The sequence below is a fragment of the Elephas maximus genome, chromosome 23 (assembly GCF_024166365.1).
Source record: "Elephas maximus indicus isolate mEleMax1 chromosome 23, mEleMax1 primary haplotype, whole genome shotgun sequence".
Classification (NCBI taxonomy): domain Eukaryota; kingdom Metazoa; phylum Chordata; class Mammalia; order Proboscidea; family Elephantidae; genus Elephas; species Elephas maximus.
The window spans coordinates 72,196,860-72,215,687 of record NC_064841.1 but is presented as its reverse complement, the minus strand read 5'-3'; the positions used below and the strand labels follow the sequence as shown (position 1 = coordinate 72,215,687).

The following is an 18,828-nucleotide window of genomic DNA, read 5'->3' as shown; positions in this document are numbered from 1 at the left end:
GGAGGGGGGTGCAACATTTTTCCTGTTGTACAGCTCTCCTAAGCATCTCAACTCCTGGCTTCCCATGGATCCTCGTATTTACATGGGATGAGATTCAGAAACAGATCTGGCAACTGCTGCCTCCGTCTGATTTCCCAGGCACCCCACGAGACTGGTAATGCAATACTAGTCGACAGAAAAATGAAGGCTTGACATCACAGTCTCCTATAAAACCCCCCAAAACCTGAGTCGATTCCGACTCATAGCCACTGTCTCCTCTATAGGAAGTAAATCACTGTTGATCTTTTATTTTGGATTAAAAATCCATAGGCTTCGTTAAATGGCTCCTCTGACCAAGTTTCATTTGGGTGAAGTTTAACAAGAAGGAAAATTGCACATGATGACCCCTGAGCCCTGAATGGCTGAGCCATGCTTTAAATGTATTTATGGTCAGTATTTTACACAAGATGCTTTCACAGTTTGGATTAAAACTTTCTACTATAGTCTTCATTAACTGTGTTACGTTCTGGTTGGTTAACAGTGAAGAACAGGGTGTCACACAATGGCTAAGAAAGGTTTCTACAATTATGAATAGGAAGTTAAAATGTCTAATTTAGATTGCTTAATGTCTAATTTAGATTGTTAAATATTAATGTCTAATTTAGATCATTAGACATATACAAACATGTTCCACGTGAAAGTATCAGAGTCAAGTTTGGGAATACTTTTTAAAAACTTGGGTTAAGTTCTATAGGTATTTCAAAACTAAAATTAGATTTTAGTATCAAATCGGTTCACTTCCGGCGTGTCAACTCAAATCTATTTTAGGGTTTCCATTTTATTTCCAGTTTTATTGTCTCAATATCTGATTTAAAGTCATGATATGTATTGTTTTGGAATGATGATTCATTGGGGAAAACCATAGGAGTTGCCTGCTTCTGTTCAGCACAGCCCACTCTCGTGACCACGGCCCCCGGGGAGACTGTCCAGTGAGGGTACATGATGCCACAGCACCATCGTCTAGGAGGCAGTCCCCTGCCCCTGTTCCATGAGTCCCTGAGGCTCTGCTGATGGGGAGGGTGGAAGACTCAGACCCCACATCCCAGGAAACAGCAGAGGGACCACTCTGGTAGCAGGAACTGGCCTAGCTGTGTTCTGTGTTCTCTATAGGACATGACTCACTGTTGATCTTTTTTTGTTTTTCATTTTGGATTAAAAATCAGTAGGCTTGATTGAATGGCTCCTTTAACCACTTTTTGTTGGGTGAAGTTTAACAAGAATGACCTCACTCCTGTGGGGTTGTTACTCTGTGGGTTTTCCGCTGTGTTATTTTTGGTTACAAGATGAACATTGTTACCTTAACACAGGAAAAAAAAAATCTATATTTGACATCCATTATGGAGCCCTGGTGTCAGAGTGGTTAAAAGCTCGGCTGCTAACCAAAAGGGCCGCACTTTCAATCTTTGGAAACCCTATGGGGCAGTTCTGCTCTGTTTTACAGGGTCACTATGAGTCAGAATCGATTCGACGGCAATGGATTTGGTTTTTGGGTTTATGGGTAGTCAACGGGAGCCCCAGTGGCACAGTGGTTAAAGTGCTCAGCTGCTCACTGAAAGGTCAGTGGTTTGAACCCACCAGCTGCTCCATGGAAGAAAGATATGACAGCCTGCCTCTCCAGTGATTATAGCCTTGGAAACCCTATGGGACAGTTTTACTCTGTCCTACAATTCATAGTGATGAGTTGGCGATGGGGTTTTTTTGGTGGTAGATCATCAAGGAGCCTGGGTGGGGCAAGCAGTTGGTGACTGGCTGCTAACCTAAAGGTTGGCAGTTCCAAACTACTCAGCAGCACTGGGGAAGAAAGGCCTGGCATTCTCCTTCTGTAGAGATTACAGCCAAGAAAAACCCTATGGAACAGTTCTACTCTGTAACGCATGGGGTCACCATGAGGTTGGAGCCAACTTGATGGCAGCTAACAATGACAAAGTGGACAGTTTGGTGACATAAAATTAGCCAGTTGTCACCACTATAATTACACTTTTTTTAACACTTCCAAAGTCAACATAGAACAAGTGAATTATTGAATATTACAAAAAATATGGGGCATAAATGTGCTGTGTAATCTGGTTTACTAATGTTTCTAATAAGCCTTGAAATAACAATCCAAATATAAATGACTTAGCTTCAGAAATAAAACTCTAACATTTATCGACTTGATTATAACATATCGGGGTCCTGGTCTTTCATTAAAAAAAAGGTATCATTGAGAAATGCACACCGTTTTATTTTCACGTACATTCTGCCATTCTTATAAATAAACAATTTTCTGGAGTCCATCTTTTAAATACTGCGTGTAAAACGTAAATTCCATTTCATTGGTCTGTTTCATCCTTACCTTTGGGTGCTTGGTCTCCTGGGACAAGGTATGGACACCAGGTGCCAGCCTTGATGAGCTATGGTCTAGCTATGGTCTGCCCTAAAAGAAGACTTCCTTTTTTAGACAAGACTAACGTGGGCTGCGGAGCCCTGGTGGCACAGTGGTTAAGAGCTACAGCTATTAACCAAAAGGTCAGCAGTTCAAATCCACCAGCTGCTTCTTGAAAACCAGATGGGGCAGTTCTACTCTGTCCTGTAGGGTCACTATGAGTCGGAATGGACTCGAAGGCAGTGGGGTTTTTTCTTGTTTTTGTTTTTTGTAATGTGGCCTTGGCATTGCACTCAGCTCCCTGCAGCTCTCTAGGAGACACTCCTGAGGTTGTGTTGTGTATGGCTTTTGTCTCCAGCTTCCTTTCTGGCTTTTCTATGAAAAAGCTCAATTTAGAGAAAAAAAAAAAGAAGTATTTTAAAGAAGTAGCTTTATGCTACTTTATGCAGTGAGAACTGGGAAGTGTGCAGAGAAAGGGGGCTTCTCCCATCTTTTCTCATGTTTGGCACCAACGGTCTTCATCTGTTTTGTGTGTTACATATTCATATAGTAGTTGAATAAAAAATCACGTGGTAAGATGTTTTTAACAGTGCTTGGCAAAGAGTATAGGCTGAAAAGCACCAGCGTTTTTATTAGTTATTGGTCTTGGAAATTGTTAATTACCTTGTGTTTTAAATAGGGAGGAATGTCGAAGGTTGCAAAACCAAAAAACCAAACCCATTGCTGTCAAGTCGATTCTGACTCATAATGACCCTATAGGACAGAGTAGAACTGCCCCATAGGGTTTCCAAGGAGCACCTGGTGGATTCGAACTGCAGACCCTTTGGTTAGCAGCCACAGCACTTAACCAGTCTGCCACCAGGGTTGCAGACACTCCCGAGTCTTCCTGGAGAGAATGGATCAGAAGCACCATTGCACCTGAGACGACATCTTCTGTAACCCTGCCTCTACTCTCAGTACTCCCCTGTCCCCTGTCCTAAATGATTCCATCTTCAGAATTCCTGTCGTGCCTGTGACCTGCATGTAGTTGTGGCACTTTATCCAACCTACATTTATTTGTTCATATCTTAGATTCCATTTGTTCATTCATATTTTTCCCCAACGAATACAGTATTTATTGAGCATCTACTCTATGTCAGTCCCCTGGGCATTCGGTATTGAATCAGATAGACATGGCACCTCCCTGCCCTCAAGGAACTAGACTGTAAATTCCTAATCACCCGCAGTGGTGGCCTGTCACTCAGAATGCCTGGCACAAAATCGGTTGATTTAGCTGTTATGTTATTACTCTATTTTGCCCCATGTTTCCTTAGAAGCTGTAAGGCAGACAGGCTTCTGCAGCTATACTGCAGAGTCCTTAACTAAGACTGTATGCAGTAGTAGTGTGGAAGAAAGGCCTGGCAATCTCCTGCTGTAAAGATTACAGCCAAGAAAACACTGTGGAACAATTCTTCTCTGTAATACAGAGGAGATCGTGAAATTGGAATCAACTCAGTGCCATCTGGTTTGGGTTTTGTTGTTGTGAGTGGTAGTGTATGCAGGAGACCTGTGATTTGCACTCTCAACTCATCCTTATACTTTGTCTATGGAGATTTATCATCTCATCAATTAAAGTGTTTGGTCTGCTGTTGGTGTGCTAGCCATCTTAAAACATATAAACAAACAAAAAATCAATCTCTAAAGTGCCCAGATAGTGGATCTTTTCCTTTTGCATTGATTTAAAATAATGAAACAGTCATTTTTTAACAAACTGTCTAAACAATGATTTTCTGGTCAGAGGATCAAATTTTTACCTCACATCTTATCACAGTGTTTTCTGAAAAGTGAATAGACAACGTTTACAAACATTAGGTATGGTGGGTTTTGTCGGGGCTTACTTTTCATTAACATGTTATGTATGCTTACTGATATTTGAGATCTTTCCCTTTGCCTTTCGTTTAATAAGCCATCCCATCCCATCACCGCCCCCCTACCCCCCGTCACTGACATTTACAGATGGTTTAACAAATAATGTGGGTCAAATTCGGATTGCATAACATTGAATCAAAACTTGACATCGAGGTCTGTTTTGTTTGCAAAATGGGGTTAAAGACTCCTGAAATTGTGTGGTTTGTCTCTGTTGGATATCTGTTCAAAAATATGGAGGTCTCTGAGGCCAAAGTGGCCCCTGTGTCCTATGTCTTGACCTTACCCCATCAGTGCCAGCAAAAGATGTAACTCAGATTCAGTGAGTGAAGAGAGAGTCATGAGGAGCTGCTTAGGTGGGTGGGGAGGAATCTCCAGTGAGCTTTTAGTTAAGCGGGGGAAAAAAAAAAGTCTTCCTTGAGAAAACAGGATCTTGGGGCATTTGGATAAAGGAAGGGCTTAGTGAGCCAATCTTTAGACATAGGGTGTGAAGTGGGAGATTTCCAAGACGTACACAGAATTGACAGATTAAAGGGGCGTGTGTGGGAAGTGGGGGAGGGTGATGAATTTCCTTAAAAGAATTGAATGGATGGACAAGAAAATGGGTACATCTGGCTTGCTGAGGCTCCTGGTCTCAGTTGCCTGGGCAAGCACCCAGGCATATGGTAAAAATTTAACTGAAGATCAGTTCTTTGATAGGAGGTGGGTAGAGGCTGCAGACTCCAGCGGTGATTTAGGAATACTTCTAATAATAGCTAATACTTACACGATGTTTATGCTGTGCCAGCCACTGAAGGAGCAGACTTAGAGAGAGAAAATGGCTGGGAGGACGAGTGGGGTGGGAAACCCCAGGCAAGAATGGGCCTCTGGCTCTTGTAGGCAGTGAAGATTTCCTAAAAAGGTCAAGGGATAAGACATGAGAAAAAAGATGTGTCAGGAAAGGTGAGCAATTTCATGCTCACTATACTTAATTTGTGCCAACTGTCATGAGTCCTGCCAGCTCTCAACCACAGCTACATATCAGAGTCACTGGAATTTTTAAAGACAAGCCTCATCCACAAAAAATTCTGATTCAGTTCGGCACCTGAGAAACCAGAGTTGAGGGGAAGCTCAGGGTAGCTGGTACTTTGTGTTCTTTGCACAGAGATGACATGTTGGAACCCAGAGGCTCAGAGTCCTCTGAGGAAGCCCTTCGGTTCACTGGGGTTGAATTTGAGAAACACCTGTGGAGAAGACTGTAGAAACGGACCAGAAGGTCACAGAGAGGCTATTACTAAGTGCAGGGTTATCATAGTTCTAGAGAATTCTTCAAGGGCTCACACACACACATGGTTGTTTTAAATTCATCATTGGTGCAAAAAAGATTCCTTTGGAGTTCTGCTTTGCAGAAAGATTTCGTATTAGATTTTCTCATTTATTTTTTTTTTTGGAGGGGGGGTGAATATAATGTGTCCTTGCTAAGAGATCTCAGTGAAGAAAAGGGACCACCCCCTGTGTTTATGGTTATAAACTAGCACATTTCCAAGAAAGAGGGACATACCACTGTGTGCAATGTCTTTTTCCTGCCATACAAAGTATTTTTAAAAATATGAATCTATGGTAGATAGGACATCGTGTGTTCTCTGCTGTTTTGTAACAATGTATTTTTCAGAACATTAGTACCATTCGTTAGCGTAAATCACAGGCTGTTCCCTCAGTATGGATTAGAAATTGGGGGTGCCTATCATCCTTTCTTCATCTCTATTAGTGAATTATGACCCAGCATTCATCATGCGGAAACCCTGGTGGTACAGTGGTTAAGAGTTCGCCTGCGAACCAAAAGGTTGGCAGTTCAAATCCACCAGGTGCTCCTTGGAAACCCTGTGGGGCAGTTCTAGTCTGTCCAAAGGGTCGTTATGAGTCGAAATCTTGACAGCAGTGGATTTGATTTTTGGCTATTCATCATAGTGGGCTTCTCTGGTTCAATAAAGAGTTGGCTAGAAAGGACTCAAATGCAGTGCTTTGTTCTCTGGCTTTAACATTGTAATGAGCCTGCAGGCTTGGCTGCTTAGGAAGGAGCTGGGCTTTCTAGAGGTGTTGTTAGTGTTAGCACTTGTAGAAGGATGTTCTTTAGGTACCTCTTCTTTCACTTCCCCAGAGAAACTCCCCATTAAGAAAGATCTTTCAGCAGCATGGCTAGCAAGAAAGAGAAAACGGGGGGGGGGGGGGAAGCTTTTAGCCGTAAGCGTTAGGGGGATATTGTATCAGTAGTCCAAGTTCTAAAGATTTGCTTCTAAGAATTAATTGGAGCGAATACATCCCGGGGGCGGGGGGGGGGGGGAGGGTTTACAGAGCAAGGACAGTAGTGGTTGTCCCAGCAAGCAGGGAACTCTTCCCTTTGCAGCTGAATCAATACTACAACTAATTATTTGTGATTGTTTTTTATGGGTTTGTAAGACATATCTTTTGTTTGGCGTAATAAAAAATCCATTGTTTGATCAGCGACTAATTATGATAAGTGATTTGAAACATTCTTGATGAAACTTGTCTGTTAATTAACATCAACAGCAAATGGAAAATAACAAGGCAACAAAGTATTCGTGCATCCACCCTTGGCTCCAATGGATGAAGTCTCTGTGTGGCATGCCCAATAGACGGAAGCTGCCAATGGTTACAAAGTAACAAACAGGTGGGAAGGTCTGACTCACCACAGAGGAAAAGTGACTGTGAAGTTACACAAAGGGCTACTGAAATGTCATAAGCGAGGGGGTGGGAAAGCAATGTCAGCAGGTTGACTGATCCTATTGCTTAGAGTAAAAGAGAGTGGTTTCTTTTTTTCTTCAAAGCTTAATTCCTAAATACATCCATCCCATGCTGATATGAACTAAAATACTTTAAGTAAATAATATTGTGGATCCGAGAAATTGTAGCTTGGGATTATTGACGTTGTCTAACTATGTCGAAATCGTCATTAATACTGTTCATTTTTATCAACTCATTTTTTTTTTTTTTTTATGCTTTTAGATTTCTACCTGGACAAGGACTGGTACTATACCCACAAATAGGAGACAAATTGGATATTATTTGCCCCAAAGTGGACTCTAAAACTGTTGGCCAGTATGAATACTATAAAGTTTATATGGTTGATAAAGACCAAGCAGATAGATGCACTATTAAGAAGGAAAATACCCCTCTCCTCAACTGTGCCAGACCAGACCAAGATGTAAAATTCACTATCAAGTTTCAAGAATTCAGCCCTAACCTCTGGGGTCTAGAATTTCAGAAGAACAAAGATTATTACATTATATGTAAGTATAACGCTATTCATTTGCTTTATAGAAATTAGGATAAGCTAAATAGGTTTGTATCCATTTCTGTTTCCTTAAAATTATCATTGTGGCAAATTATTTGGTGGGAACCCTTGCTAAGCAATTGTTCACCTTTTTTTCAAAGAAACCTTACTTGAATTTGTGACCCTATACTAACAGTAACAGTATTGGTTAAATATAGTACCCCAAGGGTGAAAAACCTGCTCGAATCTTTGTAGTATTTGAAATAAATGGATATATAGGAATATACTCAGCATTTCTAGTGACAAAGCCATTTTTAAGGAGCACTGGTGAGATTTGATAGGTAAATCTTATGCAATGACTTTTCTATTCATCCATTCAGCCATCCATTCATTCATTCATTTTGTGTTTTCTCTGTGCCACGAACAGTGCCTAAGTGCTAGCTAGGGATGTAACAGTGAACAAGGCAGTATATGGTACTCTTTCCTTCTGAAGTTACCAATCCCTAGATGATGGAGCTCAAAGGTTCAAAGTACGGGGATTACAGACAAACTGCAATTATACATGGTCACGGTTGCGTTAAAATCAGATTTAGAATAAGATAAAACTTGGGTTTGCTCAATGAATTACTCCCCCCTCTTCTATTTAATAATTGGACACATTGTTTCAGAAGTAGGTAATATGCATCATTTAGGTCATACCCAAAAGTAACCTGAGCTAGTATTAACTCCTGAGGCTAAGAAGTCAGGTGGTGCACACACCCAGAGCACATGCCTGCTGTGTGCAAATCCTGTGTTGGCACCAGGCAGGGTAAGAGTTGACAGAAAGCCAGGATGGGACCTGGGACCACAAGGCTTTGTTAGAGTGAAGTCTGGGTGACTGGGACAGCTGTTCACATCATTCAAGCAATGAAATACTTAAAAAAAAAAAAAAAAAAACTTTTTGGTTTAACATTATACTTATAATTGAGTTTAATTCTTCATTCATTTGTTACCATAGAATTCAGTTCATTAGGGAACGAGAAGCTGCTATCAGCTGGCTAGGCTTCTGCTACTTCTTGGTGTTAGATTGAAACTCTGGCTTTTTACCATACTAAGCTACTTCTTATCAAGAGGGATCAGTCCCTGGAGAAGGACATCGTGCTTGGTAAAGTAGAGGGTCAGCGAAAAAGAGGAAGACCCTCAATGAGATGGACTGACACAGTGGCTGCAACAATGGGTGCAAACACACTAGTAATCATGAGGACGGTGCGGGACTGGGCAGTGTTTTGTTCTCTTGTATGTAGGGTCACTATGAGTTGGAACCGACTCAATGGCACCTTACAACAACAACAAGCTGCTGTTCAGAGCACAAAACCAATAATTCACTGAATACTTATGTAGCATGCAGTGATGTATTACTTTTAAACTACATTAGTAATTGAAACAAAGATGGTCAGAGCCATTGAATTATCTTGTTGCCTTTTGCTGCAAACCTGAAATGTCTCAGGGACTGAAAACCTCTTTCTAAGCCAACTTGATACTCAGAGAGGGCTTTACCAAGAATGAGTAACAAAGAAAAAGAGAGATTGGTAAATGTTATATTTAAAGGAATAATTACCATAAAAGTGAAAATAAACACATTCTGGGAGATGAAACAAGCAGAAGGAGTGAATGGTAAAGTGTCCAAAATAATAGCAAAATCTGAAAATATAAAATAGTTGCTAGGTAAAATAAATAGAAACCTTAAAATTTTCAAAGCATAACTTAGTGTATTTTTTTCCAAGGACTTTTTACATAAGACTCTTTCCTCGGGACTCATTTAATAATATAGCATTTGTAGGAAATAGAAACTGACCGCAGATAAATTCATTAAGAACGTTAATGCCCCCCTTGGGTGGAGTGGGAGAAAGAAGGTGGGTGTCCTGGGGAGGAGACTCACTGTACAGTATCAAATGTATCTGTGATGTTAAATTTAAGCCACGAAAACCATGAATGCAGCCTGTATCACCAGTTGGCCCTTCCATGGCAGTAAGTCAACAGACCTAAGCAGATTCTTTCCCCTTACTTTAGTTAATGGCTTAATAAAGGTGACTTTTGTGTATTCTAAGCTCTATTGGGTGCCAGTGGAATTTCAATAAAGATTAGGGGTTTGGCCTTTGATCTGAAATAATATGCAAGGAATGCAAATAAGTAAATGGTTTACCAACAACTTTTTGTTTTTGTTTAATGTAGTGAGGACTTAATACTACTTTTTACCTATACGTGACGTATTTATATTTAGAAGCACCATTTCATTTGTAATTTTAGTTTTAATCTGCATAGTGATGGCATCTTATATTTTTCTATTTAAAAAGAATTCTTTATATACTATTAACAGATTTGTTAGCAGGTGACTGAGCTACTCTGGCTTCCAGAACTCTCCTTAAAATTATGATTTATGGTGCAGAAGTATGTAACAGCCTGGGCTAGAAGAATCTTTCTTACAATGGAGTTCAGGGTTTCAGGTCTGAAACAATGAGGGGCCATTTGAACGTTGCTGGTTGAGTGACTATGACATGGATGGGTAAGAGGCCAGGCCTCAGAGCTTTGCCGAGAAGTCCACCAAGACTTTCAACAGAGGGCTGAAAGGCTCCCCCACTACCTTACAGAAATAGGAAGGCATTTCAGATCCTTGGGAAAGTTTAGAAGCCAGTTTTTCATGTCTCCTACAGCAAAGCTCATCCACATAGAGACTTCCCTCCAGAGGAAATGGGAGATGAGAAGACTAACTTTTAAAAAAATCGCTTAAAGAATTAATGTTGACTTTTCCATTGCTGCTTTGAGAATGCCAAGGCACCAGAACCATTACTAGGTTTTTAGAAGTCACTACTTTCCATGTCAGATGATCACACAGATACACACTCACGCCATCTACCCACCACATACACACACAGGCCACACTCTGCGCTCTCCTTTTTGAGAAGAATAAAACCGTTTGAAGTTGGTAATTTTGATATTGGTAGAGTCATAAAATAGTACTTTATTAGATAGTATGAGTGAAATGGCACACATTTAGAAGTATATTTTTAATACTTCAAATAATTGACTCGCTTTGAGACAGTAAATATGAACTTTTGAGTTGCTATAAATATATACTATACAGGTTTGACTCAAATCCTAGTGTCTAGTTGGTAAGTACCTTCACATCCAAGAGTATCATTGTTACAATATCATTCTTAAATGTGCTGGTTTCTTTCCATGGGAAGGATTAACCGAAATAATAGTTTGGAATAGTGGTTGATTGCCCTGTGGGGAATGGTCCAGTTGCCAATGGACTGAAAGATGTTGGATGATTCCCTCGATAAACAATGATAAACACTAGGCAGGGAGTCTGAAATCTGGGTTCTAATCCTGCTGCCTGAGCTTAATAAGAAAGTACTTTATTTCTCTGAACTTTAATTTCCTTCTGTAGAAAGTGCTTTTGTCGTTGGTGTGTTTCTAGCTAGCGATTGATGTTTTCTCCAGCTGGAAGTCATTTTATGATTGGACATTACAAATCTGATATAGGGTCTCTTGTTTTTGTCATTTTTCTCCAGTTAAAATGGACGGGATCAGCTGTAAATTCCTTGAAGGCATATGATTTTATTTGTGGTGTTACCAGATTTAAAATATAGTCATCACGTTTTTGAGTTTTGGAAGTAAATACTAACTTTTAGTTGAAACTTTTGTTTTAAGGCTACCAAGTATCCGCTAAATTCCCTTAGGACATGATATGGCAAAATGATATGCGTCTTCATTAGTTCTTCTCATAGACGGTTATTTGCCTTGACATGTGGCAAAATGATATATATGGGTTTTTGTAATGTTTAGAATCGACTTTTTTGAGTGACCTATTTCAGTAGTTAGCTCCAAGTCTAATTTGCATAATAAAATCTAATCTTCAAATGATCCAAAAGTAGGGATGTTAAGATCATTTGGTCTGAAAAAAGTCCCAGTTTTTCTTTAAATTCAGATCTTTAATTGCCTTAAAAACACAGTAAACATTTTAGATAACTTATATACCTACCCCTCACTAGCAATGTGGTTAAACCCAATATTAGGTTCTGATAAACCAGGTGGTAAGGCAAAAATCAGCGTTACATGAAAATGAAGGATGACTACATCAGATCAGAAATGGAGGATGACTACATCATTACGTAATTGCCAAATTTCATCATTATGTAACTGCCAAACGACTGACAATCATAGCCCAGCCAAGCTGACACATAACCATAGCCATCACAGCCAGCGTTACTCTTGCCTCACACCTCAGCATTTGTTACTGCCAGATGTATGTCGTTAATACACAAAATAGTAGATTTTTTGCTATTGTCATAAGTGTGAAATGTCGGATAATGAGATAGTCGACCTGTGAGGAATGGGTATATTTTACTATGACTTTAAATTAAAAAAAAAAAAAAAAGAGTTCACAAAATAACTGTTTTGATGTTGGCCATCTTCGAGGAATGCTCTGTCTTACACGTAGTAAACATTGCAGTGAATACTGGGAAAGTGTTCCTAACTGTGTTCCCAGCCTGTATTATTCACGTTGGTATCACAAAGTTTTCTTTTAGGCACTCTCTGTGCCTGGCTTACAATTTCTTTTCCGAGGTGACAAACCAGAGCTGAATGTGTCAGGAATTTTGGTGTGTTGCCATTTGTAATGTCCATCCTTATGAGGATTCGGTGGGTTGGCTCTCCAATCTTAGCATAAAACCTTGCAAAATACCTACAAAGAGGTTTTCATCACAGCACCAAAATTATGTGAGTCAGAGATGGAAAATGACTTCTATTGTGTTGATACTTTTTAAATGAACGGGTGGCTACAACAGCCGTTAAACAAAGAGAGCTGTGTTCTCTGAGCACCTCCCAGTTTAGCTTTACATGGCTTTTACATTGACTGCAAATTTGTGGTAGAGACAGCCAAGAAATGATCTCGGAGCATAGTCTAAAAGTTACCATTTCTAAAGATTGGTTGGCTTAAAGTTCTATACCCTGCACCCTGCATTGTGCACTGTGGTCCTTCCCAGAGCCACCCTGTCACTTTGCACGCCTTGGTGATGTGTTCCTTGGGAATCACTGGTGTCTGAATGAGTTCTCATTTCTTAGACCCTCACTAGTTTAGTTCTCTAAAGCAATTTGTGTGTATATGTGTATATATATATGTAGAGAGAGAGAGAGAGCCCTGGTAGTGTAGTGATTAAAAGCTTGGCTACTGACCAAAAGGCCGGCAGTTTGAATCTACCAGGCACTCCTTAGAAACCCAATGGGGTAGTTCTACTCTGTCCTGCCTGTAGGGTCACTATGAGTTGGAATTTACTCAATGGCAACAGGTTTATATAAATATATATATATGTAAAATTGGGAGGATCCATAGTCAGCTTTGCTATTCTTTTTAGGAATGTACTCCTTCTGAGCAAAATGGCAAGATAAATAAATGTCTTGCACAAATATAATGAAACAATATTCTTAAAACAGAAGAGCAATAGTCTCTTCCCTGTATTTTTGTTGAGCCTGTATGCATTTGTTTCCCTTTTGGGTTTTTTTGTTTGTGTTTCTTTTCTGCTTTGATTTGGTTACTTCTAGGGGGTCCTTATGGTGAGTGGTACTAAAATATACCAAATGTGGTGTGATCTCTTCCCCTAGCGATATAGTTATGGGAACTTGCAACTGTCCTTTCCGTACAGGTTTCCTTTAGAATGTAGAAGAAGAAGTAAGGCCTCTGTGAAGTGATTATGTGCTTATTTTGGTGAATGATTTTTGTATGATAAATGTAATAAAAGCTACATTTCCATCATTAAATGTAATTGATTTTAGTGATCTGGCAACATCAGCATGCCAGTTATGTCATCTCACTCAGGTATAAGGATATATGTTTGATACCTGTGGTGTAATTGCCAAATTCAAGCCTTTGAACGCCTGTTTATTTTTAACTTACAATTGTAATGCTTTTAGTGGAATGTCAGAGCCCTGCCAGGAGACCGCATGGCTGGACGTTGGAAGGACATATACCCACACATCACCTGGAGCCACAGATGAACACGGTGGTTAGCGGGGTCTCACAGAGCTGTGTTTATGCACACCCTTGGCCTCAATTTCGTCAGCTGTAAAATGGGATAATGATAGTACCTACCTTACAGGGTGAATGTGCATTTAAATGGGGTAATACACATGAAGTGGTTACTTCCGGGGTGAACACAGAGTAACTTCAACTAAGAGTTAACTTAGGAGCAGCAGAGGAAGTGTGAGTCAGAGGCTAAAGGCAAGCCTATGCTTTACTGCAAGCTAGAGGAAATGGGTTCAAAAAATATCATTTATTTGACAACCATCCATCAAATGAAACTCCGGAGAATTTACGAGTTTCAATAATGTCGTATAACTTAATTGGAAAACCATCCTTCTTTGTCTTCTTTGGGTTATAAAAATTCTTTTGTCCTCGGGTTTCCCTTACCAAGAAACGTGCACTTATGTATCTTTTTATTCCTGGAATTGCCTGAGCTTGTAATCAGATCCTTTGTAAGACCAGAAGAGACAGACAGGGGAGGAGTCTTTCAGATAGATATAATCATTTTTCCCACTTTCCATTTAGCCAATCTTACCAGGGCTTTCTCTGTTGGCTGTTACACAAAGACAATGCTGCATTTTTATTGATAATCTCAGCAGCATCTGAATGTAGTACCAGCATTCTTCTGGAGGGGGAAAAAAATGCGTTTCAGGGTTGCCTGGGCGCTGTGACTAAGCCGGAAAAGCACAGTACTCCATTAGCCTGATAATTAGAAGCATTGCTTCTATTTTTTTTTTTTTTAAACACCAAATGAAATCCTTAGGTCAATTTCTAACTGTATTTGAAGGCTCTACTGGAGTACCTCAGTAAGACCCCTCCTTGCTGAATTTAATATGAATCAAGCTAAGTTCTTTACCAAAGGACTAAAGTCTCAGGTTCTGCTTAACCTGAGATGGTGCTGAGAGACCTCTGGCTCGCAGGTCTAATGGAGTCAAGGCCATTGAGATATTGGTCCCAGGTGGCTCAGAGTCTCAGATGCAAAGAGGAGAAGGCTTTTAGATGGAGACTGTTTGTTCACATGAAATGTCATCACCCAGGCAAGCTCCTTTACAACTAGTCACAGGTAGTCCTCGGAGTACCACTTCCTCATATCCAAATTAATCAGTGAAAGAATGTCTCTGATTCTTAAAATGGAAACCCTGGTGGCTTAGAGGTTAAGAGCTATGGCCTCTAACCAAAAGGTCAGCAGTTCGAATCCACCATGTGCTCCTTGGAAACTCGATGGGACAGTTCTACTCTGTTCTATAGGGTCACTATGAGTCGGAATCGACTCGATGGCAGTGGATTTGTTTGTTTTCTTAAAATGATGGGGAGTTGTTGAAAGAGCAGGAAAGACTAAAAGAACTTAAAAAATACATGTAAGAGCAAATGGGACATGAGGGAGATTACCTAGGGAAAATTGCATTTAATGTTTCATAAAATACAGCTTATTATCTCCAGCACCTTATTTATAGCTTTTTGTTGTTGTTGTTAAGTTCACTTAGACTTATGAAGGAATTGAACAATACTGGAGAACTAGTAACCGCCCCCCCCCCAAAAAAAAAAACCACCTCACTGCTGTCGAGTTGATTCCGACTCACAGGGACCCTATAGGAGAGGGTAGAACTGCCCCATAGGGTTTCCAAATATTTATCATGAAGATCAATTTTTAAAGTGAAATGAAACACTTAGAAAAATAGCCAAAGCCATAAAAATAAAAAATTATTTTTTTAGGCAAACTTGAGGACACTTACTTATGTAGTTCTTAAGAGTTACACATTTGTTCCTAAAATTTCAAAATCTCTGGCTGGATATTTTGATCATTTACGGAAGTGGTGAGGCCTTCACATACAGGATCTCACTTTGAATATTTGAAACACTGGTGGTGATAAGCAAAAAACCCCAAAACTCATTGCCATCGAGTCGATTCCAGCTCATACCAACCCTGTAAAAAAAAAAAAAATTTTTTTTTTTTTTTTTTTGTAAAACTGCCGCATAGAGTTTCCAGGGAGCGGCTGGTGGATTTGAACTGCCAACCTTTTAGGTAGCAGCCATAGCACTTAACCTCTACACCACCAGAGTTTCCTTCTGGTAGTGACAGAGGTATTCTTAATGCTGTGAGAAAAGAAAAACGTAGAATGTGTGAGGGGCTTAGTACAGCCCACATAGTCATAACCTGTATGAGTCCAGACCTGAAGCAGGGCAGTTGGAAGCTTAGACCAGTGTCGTTAGCACATGACATCACCTCCTTCTGTGACCAGACACAAAAGCGCCCACGAGTGACAGTAAAGAAGCTCACGAGGTGTTGACACCTGAAGAACTCTGTGCTTATATCAAATGTGTTGGAACTAATGCTGTACCATAGTTATGTAACATAGCTAACTTGTAATCATATGCCCCCAAAGGTAAACGAAGAAAACCCTAGAGTCTCTGTAGTAGGAAAGGGGGAGGGAGCATGGGGGAAAATGTGGTTATAATGTTAGGGCTTCTAATTTTTTTTTTTTTTTTTTAGCTATAACAACAACAACCCAAACCCATTGCCGCTGCGTCAATTCCAACTCATGGCAACCCCATGTGTTACCGGGTAGAACTGCTCCATAGGGTTTTCTTAGCTCTAATCTTTACAAAAGTCGTTCTCTAGGCCTTTCTTCTGCGAAGCTCCTGGGTGGGTTCAAACTGCCAACCTTTAGTTTAGCAGCTGATAATTGTAAACCATCTGTGCCACCAAGGGGACCTTTTTTTTGTTTGTTTGTCTGTTTAGATGTACTAGTCTATTAATCTTCAGTTGCATTCCAATAAGACTATGCTACTTTATATTTTCAAAATGTTGTCAAGTACTTTGAGCCCTTCAATAGAAAGTTGCGACATAGCAAAATTATAAAAAAAAAAATAAAAGTCTCTGTATCTGGTTTTGGGTTTTTTTTTTTTTAATATATATCCAAATATACAAATACAGGCAATAAGAAAAGTTCAGATTTCTTTAGTCAAGTACAAGTTCTACAGCTTTTTGTTTGTTGGGTTGTTTGGCAAGACCTCTGGCAGAAACATAATTGATCAAATTACAGAGAAGCCAGGCTATGTGTTGCTAAAAGAGAGTTGTGTTACAGAGATTTTTTTTCCTATTAGTGAGATAGCCCAGCTTTGTTGTGCCTGCTTTGCCTAAATCAGGAGGTGAAGGTATCCTTTTATTGAAACAAATATGGAAAATTGCTCCGGATTCTTGGCATACAGAGCACCTCCCCTGGAAGGTTCATCTGTAGGGCAAACTCAAACCACGGGCACTCTGTTGCGGGTTACTGCTGGCCTCTAGATGGTCAAAGCAGATACCATCACGTCCCTCTAAACTGTTCGGCCATGAGAGTGGCACATTTTCTCATCTGAAGTGTTATATTCTAAACTGTCAGGAGACATTAGCGCTGTGACTGGTGAAGTCCTACCACCCAGCGATGAACTCTGCCTCAGATTGATGTTTTCCACTTCAGTGCCACTCATCTCGTAATTACTGGTCATTAATATCATTGCGTGCAATTAGTGACAGGAAAATGAGCAAGAGCTTTGTGGGTCATGCCCACCTCCCCATAGGAACTCCTTACTCTGACCCTTTCTTCTCTAGACACTTCCGTCTCTGCACCAAAAATATTTTAATAATTCAGACTGTTCAAACTCAGGAGCAAGGGCTGGATGTGTGCTAGAAACAATTCCCTCAAATACATGCTTCTTCATGGTTTGGAATGCTTTCGTTAGAAATGATCACTGTTTCTTGATGGTGAAGTCTCATTTTAAAAAATCTGAATTCTTAAACAGAGCTGATATAGACCAAGGGAATTGTTTTTTATCTTTAAAATACATCATTCTTTTTATTGTAAGGTTAGTCAATGCTATTGGAGTGGTCATCCGGCCACCTATTTTTAAAACACAATTCCTCTTTCTTAGGAAGTTTTGACCCATGTTAAGACTGATTGTCATAGACAAAGGTAATTTTTTATTTTACTGTTCACTGTCATATTCTCACTGTGTTAACCTTGTCTGAATCACTGTGGCAATAAGAAAAACTACCTGAAAGCAGGCTAGATGAAAAGCTTTTTTATGAAATCATGTTGAATTTTTTTTTTTTTTTACCTAATGAGAGATTCCACCAGTACAAATCATCATAACTTTTAGGAATAAAATCTTAGATGTATAAAGGATGTTTTTCCTCAACAGAATTAATTAAAAATGAAGACACCAAGGTGTCACAAGCAATATTTTGAGGGGAAAGAAAGTAAACCACTCCATAAATAATCTCATGCATTTAAGCATACCTCTAGTAGAAAAAGGACAGGTTATTTATTGCCAGTACTGTTGTTTGATCTTTCCCAGAAAAGTGTCAATATATTGCATTGAGCCTGAAGGGTATTTCTTTCCCTGATATACACTTCCCACACATGAGCGTGTACACACACACACATGCACACAGACGCACATACTCACATATGCTCTGCTTTCTTCCTTTCCCATCTTTTTGACTCCAGTTGTAGTTATGAGCAAGAAACCAAACCCAATGCCCTCAAGTCAGTTCTGACTTGTGGCAGCCCCATGTGTTACGTAGTAGAACTGCTCCATAGGGTTTTCTTGGCTGCAGTCTTTATGGAAGGAGATTGCCAGGTCTTTCTTCTGTGGTGCTTGCTGCTGGGTGGGTTTGAACCACAAATCTTCAGGTTAGTAGTCCAGTGCAAACTGTTTGCTCCACCCATGGACTTCTCTGGTTATATGTTATCGGTAACTTTTAAAGACTGTATTATCAAAGATAACTATGGCTCTAAAATCTTTATTGATTGTCATTTAATCTTTACAGACAATTTTTAATGGTTAAAAGATGATAGGAATAAGATATGATAGAATTCTTATGTCATAGATGTGGTATTTGTTACTTGATATTGTTAGTATTCATATGTTGGCTCTTCCTAACTCAATTCTACGTAGTATTCTGCTTTTCCTCTTGCAGAGTGAAAGTGGCTAAATAGTACATGTCATTAAACTTTTTGACTGAACATACAAACAGAATCAGCTTACTGAACTGTTTCAAGGTTTATATTTTTTAAAAACTCATCTTCTCATTTCTGAGCTGTCAATAGAATATCCCATCATTGTTCGTCACGAGCATGATGAAACTGAGAGAATAAAATTATACCACTTTATTCAAGAGCATCCATTTATACTTGATACATG

At 39.7% G+C, this 18,828-nt stretch overlaps 1 protein-coding gene across 1 annotated transcript in view; it reads left to right on the top strand.

The window, feature by feature from the left end:
• Positions 1 to 18,828, top strand: part of EFNB2 (ephrin B2) — a 50,167-nt gene that overhangs the window by 18,858 nt on the left and 12,481 nt on the right. The window contains exon 2 of the mRNA XM_049867351.1: positions 7,313 to 7,596. Coding sequence (XP_049723308.1) covers positions 7,313 to 7,596 — 284 coding nt within the window. The remainder of the gene's footprint in view (positions 1 to 7,312; positions 7,597 to 18,828) is intronic.